The 7242-nt window shown below is 52.2% G+C and overlaps 1 protein-coding gene and 2 non-coding genes across 4 annotated transcripts in view; 2 read left to right on the top strand and 1 right to left on the bottom strand.

The window, feature by feature from the left end:
* Nucleotides 1-3940, top strand: part of LOC104991892 (PWWP domain-containing protein MUM1) — a 17433-nt gene extending 13493 nt beyond the window's left edge. The window contains exon 13 of one of the 2 annotated variants that reach the window (XM_010844573.1): nt 2452-3940. In XM_010844573.1, the coding sequence (XP_010842875.1) occupies nt 2452-2507 (56 nt within the window). In that variant the 3' untranslated portion in view covers nt 2508-3940. The remainder of the gene's footprint in view (nt 1-2451) is intronic. The other variant, XM_010844571.1, reaches the window with a different exon arrangement.
* A 2775-nt stretch (nt 3941-6715) lies between these two features.
* On the bottom strand, nt 6716-6788 carry TRNAF-GAA. The gene has a single exon. It is a non-coding gene; the product is annotated as a tRNA-Phe (tRNA).
* A 132-nt stretch (nt 6789-6920) lies between these two features.
* On the top strand, nt 6921-6994 carry TRNAN-GUU. The gene has a single exon. It is a non-coding gene; the product is annotated as a tRNA-Asn (tRNA).
* The last annotated feature ends 248 nt before the right edge of the window (nt 6995-7242 follow it).

The following is a 7242-nucleotide window of genomic DNA, read 5'->3' as shown; positions in this document are numbered from 1 at the left end:
GTGTCCCGAGGGCTCTGTCCCTGCATGCCGGTGGCTGGGCCTTTGGGCCGCTGGTCTGAGTGGGCAGAGCTGCGCCCACCTCATCTGAACTGATCCTCAGGGCTGACGTCCACCTCCCCCTTGTCCTCCCCTGTCACCTCGCTGCCATGGCTGTTTGAGGAAACCTTGAGATTAAGCGGCAGCTGCCGCCTGCCGTCCCTGGCTGGCAGGAAGAATGCAGTGATCAAGATGTTCCTCTACATCCATGGTGAGCCGCCCCAGGCTGGCCTCCCAGCCCCTAATCCCGGCTCTGGGCCTGCTGCCAGGCTGGCTGGGAGCAGGCCGGCCGCGTGGCCCTGACAGGCTGAAGACTCAACTAGGGTCTTGGGCCAGGGCCGAGCAGGCGCTCACAATGGAGTCTGTCCCTGGTCTCAGTGGTCAGCTGGCCATCCATGTAACCGCATAGAGAACAGGTGCTCTCGGAGACCAAGGTCCAAGTGGCCCCTCACCATCCAGTGCCTCCCTCAAGCTCAGGCGCCAGTCAGAGGGTGTCCTGTCTCAGGCGGCGGGGTGGGGGGTGCTGTGTGCTGCACAAGTCACTGTCTGCTGCCTTGGGGACACAGTCCAAGCGGCTGAGCCTGGGCGGCCAGGGTTCCATTGGGCTGGGTTTTAGTTGTCCAGCGGGTCCATCCCAATGTACCCACCTCCCCCATCTTCTCACACCATAGTTGCATTTAGTTCTTATACAGAGGTCATTGAACCTTCACACAGAGACAAGGTCAGGTCTCCTTGTGGGGTCCTTAGGCTGCCGTGTCCCATTTCCCTCAAGGGCATCCCCTTCAGGGTCACGTTTCTTGTTTAGCCTGAGAGGAGCGGCCACTCACCTACCTGATAATAGATAGTCACTTAAGGCCGACTTGATACTTCATCTTCTTTCTTTGTAGTTTATTTTTTTTCCATTGTGGTGAAATATACATAATATTCACCACGTTCCCTACTTTTAAACATACATCGTAGTGGTATTAAGCTCATTCATATTGTCGTGTAGCATCCGCGCCATCTCCAGGACACTATGAAACCGTGTCCCCACTGAACACTCACTTCTTGTTTAAGGGATGACAGAGGTTGTTCGTTTTTAATAGACATGTAGTTGATTTATAACGTTACATTATTTTCAGGGAAACAGTAATTCAGTGTATATGTATGTTTGTTTGTGTATATATCTTTTTTTTTTTCAGGTTCTCTTCACTACAGTTTGTTAGAAGATATTGAGTGTAGTTCCCTGTGCTTTATAGTTAATCTTTGACATTTATTTTATACATAGCAGTCTGCATCTGTTAAACTCCTGATTGATCCTTCCCCTAACCCTTCCCCTGTGATGACAATAAGTTATGTCTGTGAAGTCTGTGTTTTGTAAAGAAGTTCTTTTGTGTCATATTTTAGATTCCACATATAAAGTGATATCACACAGTATTTGTCTTTCTCCATCTGATTTACTTCATTTAGCATGGAAATTTCCTGGGTGGTTGGGACACCACATTCTCTCTACTGGGATCAGGTTCCATCTGTAGCTGGCAACTAAGATCTGGCACAGCATGCTATGTGGCAAAAAAAAAAACTACAAATATTTCACTTAGTATAATAATCTCTAGTTGCATCCATGTTGCTACAAATGACATTATTTTATTCTTTTTCATGGCTGAGTAGTAGTCCATCGTGTATATGTATACATCTTTATCCAGTCATCTGTTGATGGACATTTAAGTTGCTTTCATGCGTTAGCTGCTGTCAGTAGTGCTGCTATGAACATTGGGGTGCATTATCTTTTGAACTACAGTTTTATCTGGATATTTGTCCAAGACTGGGACTGCTGGATCATACGGCAACTCTATTTTTAATAATTTTGAGGGGAGCCTCCATCCTGTTCTCCACAGTGGCTGTACCAATTTACATTCCCGCAAACAGTGGAAGGTTCCCTTTTCTCCACACTGTCTCCAGCATCTGTTATTTGTAGACTTTTTAACAGTGGCCATTCTGACCAGTGTGAAGTGAGACCTTATTGTAGTTTTGATTTGCATTTCTCTATAATGAGTGATGTTGAGCATCTTTTCATCTGCCTTTTGGCCATCTGTCTTCTTTGGAGAAATGTCTATATAAGTCCTCTCCATTTTTCAATTGCATCATTTGTCTTCTGGTTTTGGAGTGGTATGGGTTGTTTGTATGTTTTTTGGTTATGGAGTGGTATGATCTGTTCGTATATTTTGAAGATTAAGCCCTTGGCAGTCACATCACGTGCAAATATTTTCTCCAAGTCTGTAAGCTGATGGTTTCCTTTGCCTTGCAAAAGCCTGTAAGTTTGATTAGGTCCCATTTGTTTATTTCTGCTTTTATTTCTGTTGCCTTGGAAGATTGTTGACGTTTATTAAAACAAAATTACTGAGTAAAATGAGGTGATCTCCTTTTGTTTTTGCAGGGAAAAAGAAATATTTGATAACCAGCTCCTAGAAGAACGGAATCGGCGATGCTGAAGCAGGTGGTGGCAGTGCTCCATGCCTGCGCTCCGGGGGCCGGGCAGGCCGTTTGCCTCCTTCTGTCTGTGGGTTCTGTTGTCCTGGCTCTTGTGGAAGGTATACTTCCCAACAGAACAGGCTTTTAAAGAAAAGAAACACTTTATTTTTTATTTTATTTTTTTTTAAATTTCACATCATTACCTGTGACTGTACTGTGTAGGTTCATAGAAGGTGCACATTTGTTTTTTATGTTAAAAAGCATTGTATCTGACATTCAACAGGAGTTTTAAAGACATACGAGTGTGCTGCTCCCGGCACAGTGTGTTTTTCCATTTGTTTCTCTCTTCTGTGCGGTTCCTCTCACACTGGCTCCTGAGTTTGCTGTGCCTCTGTTCTGTGTTTTTGAGAAAACCCGGTGTTTATGAGAGGCAGCCCAGAGACCAGCTGCCGTCCGCACTCTTGCCTCTGCTGGCACTCGGGCAGGGGAGAGGCAGACCTTGAACCTCTCCAGCCACTTCCTCCTCGGTCTCTCTGTGGGTTTCTCCACCCAGCCCACTCCTGGGCCGGTGTGACAATCCCTAGTGGTCATTGCTCCCATCCAGCCTGGCCAGGGTCACTGTGCATGTGGCCTGGGCTGTGGGGTTGTGGCCTGGCACCTGCGGAAACCAGCCCTTTGTCTTAAAGCCAGAGCTTGGATAGGTCCCCTGCCGCCCGAGGGTCCCAAGCTGGGGGCCCCCACTTCGGAGACAGTTGCCTGAAGGCTGGGTCCTCTGTGCGGTCACAGAAATTCTATACACCACAGATTATGTATTCTAAGCTGACGTGGAGCTGCTTGTGGAAGGAGACAGCCAGGTCCCCACTGTGATGGCTGCACCACAAAGTCTGAGCCTGGCCAGTGGGGAGAGGTTCTTGTGGGGGTTAGGGAGTTGGAGGGGTGAAGGAGTGGGCCCTGACCAGAGTGGAGTGGTCCAGGAGGAAGGAGGTATAGCCATCACTGCAGGCACCAGGCACCGGCATGTGACCTCTCTGCTGGTTTTGCATGACCCTGAGCAGAGGTGCAGCCACTGGCCCGAGGTCCGGCTGAGCCACCCTCCAAGGAGACCCCAGGGGTGTCCTGGCTGGGCTGACTTGGAAGGACTCACCCGCTTCTGGAAGGTGCTTTGACAATGAGCCTTCTTGAAACAGGTCCGGGTGGAGAGCAGTACACTCTTGGGGGCAGGGGACCACATGAACTATTCCATTACCGTTGGGTATTTTTATATATCTGTTCTGAGGTCTGCTTGTGGAACTGAACTGTTGAGACTGGAATTAAAGGCCGTTTTGCAGCCCTGCTTATTCTTTTCTGGGATCCGCCTGCAGCCCACCATGTACAGGCACTCAGGCAGCCACGTTGTCCCCAACAACTGCTTCTGGAGGCCCTTAACCCTGCTGGGGAGGGGGTTCCCACACCAGGCCGAGTAGAGCAGGTGTCTATAGATGCACTGTGCCCTGCTGAGCAGATGTGTTGGGGGCTTCCGCCCCCCCCCCCACCCGGTGTCTCAGCTCTCACTGTGTCTTGTGTTCTGTGGATTCTGAGCATGTCTGTCTTCAAGCTTTGTCCATCCACCAGGGCAGGCGGTGGTGGGTGGGACCTGCTGATGCCCCCAGGTGGTATCGGGCAGCGGTAAGGAAGCTGGAGCCAGCTGACCCAACTGGCTCACCAGGTGAGGGATGTTCAGAAGGGCCTGCCAGCTGGCCCCAGCTCCCTGGGGAAGTCAGCACACGGATTGCTTCTGAAGCATCAAGAAGACATACCCAGCACAGCACCCAGCACAGGAGTGCAGGCAGGGGCCCCCACCAGCTGGCCTGTGGCCTCCTGCATCCCTGTCCTCCAAAGCCCCAGATTCCCTGCACCCCGTCACCTGCGGTCCCCCCTCAGCCGTCCTGGGCTCCAGCCAGCTAGAAAAAGCTGCCTGCGCCTCTGCACGGCCACCTTGCTGCCCCCAGGTCTGGTCATCTCCCACGTGGTCACACTCCCAGTCTGCCCTCCCTGACCCTCCTTCCACCCAGACCCCAGAGCTCATCAGTACGCTCTTGCTGCATTTGCTTCACCTGTCTGGCTCCAGCCCGGATGGCGTGAGGGGGTGATCAGACCCCCAATGGAAGGAGCAGCACATTTCAACAAAACTGCTTCCTGGGGAGGAGTTCCCTGCGTTTACTTGGGCACTTCTTTAAGCCCATCATCATTCGGGAAATTGATTAAAACGAGGAATGCCTGGCACACGCGAGCATGCTGAGAATCTCAAATCAGCTATGCATGTCTGGGCAGTGTGGTCATGGCCTCTCTGAGGCGGGGCTTCTCCCTCCAGGCTTTCCTGTCAGGGCACCCCCTCCCCCAGCCCCTGCTCGCGTTCCTTCCCCGCCCTGCAGCTTCCCTCTGCCTCTGGCCCCTCTGCCTTCCTCCCTGCTCCTCCTCTAGCCCTGCTCCCCACCCCCACCCCCCCTCCCTGTCTTCTTCATCCCTCCTCCCTGCCTGCCCTCTTGTTTACTCCCTGCCCCATCAGACCTGCTTCTGGTGGGTTGCCTGTTTGAAGGTTCTCCCAGGACACCCCAAGCTCCTGATCAGGCTCTTCCCTCCCCATCCAGTGCCTGAGTTGTCCAGCCCTGCATCAGCAGTGAAACCGGCCCCTGCTGTCCAGAAACTACATTCTCCTGTGCGCCACTCTGTGGTCTCAGATCTCCGTCTGGGGCTGCACCATCTGAAGGCTTGGGTGGGGCTAGGGGCTCGGCTCCCAGGTGCCTGGCTCACAGGACTAGGACGTGAGGAGAAAACGAGCTCTTTAAAGCTGTGACGTGATCATGGTGGCGATGTATCCACATTGGTTCCTGAATCGTGAACGTGAGTGTAAGATGTTAGCAATAGGGGACACTGGGTGTTGAGCATAGCAAGCTCTGTACTATGTTCACAACTTTTCTCTGAATCAACAAGTTTATTTATGGCTGTGCTGGGTCTTCTTTGCTGTGTGTGCTTTTCTCTAGTTTCGGAAGCAGGGACTACTCTAATCACAATGTGTGGTCTTTCACTGCAGTGACTTCTCTTGCTGCTGAGCACAGGCTTTAGGGCCCCCTATGTCTTTAGGGCCCCACAGTAGTTGTGGCTCTCGGGTGCTAGAACACAGGCTCAATAGCTGTAGCACAAGGGCTTAGTTGCTCCAGGGCATGTGGGATCTGCATGGACCAGGGATTGAACCCGTAACAACTGCATTGACAGATGCTTTACCAATGAGCCACCAGAGAAGCCTCCCGCCCCCCACCACCACCGTAATTTTTTTTTTTTTTACTTATTTGTTTTTGGCTGTGCTGGGTCTTCATTTTTTAAATTAATTAACTTATTTGGGTTTATTTAAAATTTTAAAACAAAAATCCAGCTCCACAGCCTGGCCAGTCTTGGGAACTGAGGACTTGTAGGGTTCCCCTCGGCCCCACTTGCTCTTTACTCCTGCATGTGCTGGAGATGGATGGTGAGGGCGGCCAGATCCCACCTGCCCCTGCCCGGACCTCTATCGCCAGGCTCCCCGACACCCCTGGGCTGGTCCTCGCCCGCCAGGAGGAGCCCTGCTGCTCACCTGAGTTCCCCCGTTTAAGAATCAGTTTCCCTATACGTAAAATGGGTAGAACAGGTGCCCCACAGGATTGTCACAATTAAACCACATAGGAGGGACTTTCCTGGCAGTCCACAGATAGAGTCTGCCTGCTAATGCAGGAGTCACGGGTTGGATCCCTAGTCAGGAAGATCCCACATGCGTTGGAGCAACGAAGCCCCTGCGACACAACTACTGTCCCGCTCTGCGAAAACAGAGAAAAGCCTGTGCGGCAGCAGACTCAATGAAGCCAAATATAAATACTTAACTTTAAACACACACATACACACACACACACACACACACACACACACACACACCGGAGACAAAGATGTTTTTGCAAACTCCCTTTTGCCGCTTTTGGTGTTTAGCAGTGTTTCTTTTTACAATTAGCATTCGTTCTAATCCTACCTACTGAAAATACATTGGAAATCGAGGTAGGAGAGGGCGGTGCTTTGGGGCTGGATTCACAGTTTTGGGGATTGGCGGGGCGGGTTTGAGGCCTTTTTCCATTCAAGCCCTCCCGCGTTGGCATAAGCCAATGTCAACATCCACACATCAGCTCTGAGTCAAAGAGAAGGATGATGCTAGCAGCGCCAAAACTCTTGCCGAAACCCGGGATCGAACCAGGGACCTTTAGATCTTCAGTCTAACGCTCTCCCAACTGAGCTATTTCGGCTGGATAGCAGGGGCCGTCCTCGCATCCTGACTCCGCCCCGCTCTGTGCGGCTCGCACGCAGACGTAGCTCGGGCCGCCCATGCGGGCCGCGCATGCCTCGTAGGGTCGCGCCTGCAACTCAGCCGCAACGCCGTCTCTGTGGCGCAATCGGTTAGCGCGTTCGGCTGTTAACCGAAAGGTTGGTGGTTCGAGCCCACCCAGGGACGGGCCTTACACTTTTTGTTTACCCGGGTAAGAAGAGAGTGGGCTACCCTCTTCCTTTTGCCAAGGCTCTCCGCCCACGCCTCTGTGTTCTATTTCCGCGTGGGGTGTCGGAGTCGCGCGGCGGTGGGGCGTCCACAGAGGCGGAACGTCCCCACTCGAGTTCCGGTTTTTCCTCACCAGCCGAGCCGCTTTGGGCGACGGCCCGGGGCATCCGGAGCGCTACAGAGGACGGACCGTAGAGGTTGTCTGA

Source organism: Bison bison, unplaced genomic scaffold, assembly GCF_000754665.1.
Source record: "Bison bison bison isolate TAMUID 2011002044 unplaced genomic scaffold, Bison_UMD1.0 scf7180017864203, whole genome shotgun sequence".
In the NCBI taxonomy this organism is placed as follows: domain Eukaryota; kingdom Metazoa; phylum Chordata; class Mammalia; order Artiodactyla; family Bovidae; genus Bison; species Bison bison.
Note: the sequence above shows the minus strand (reverse complement) of the source record. Positions and strands in the feature narration are given on the sequence as shown.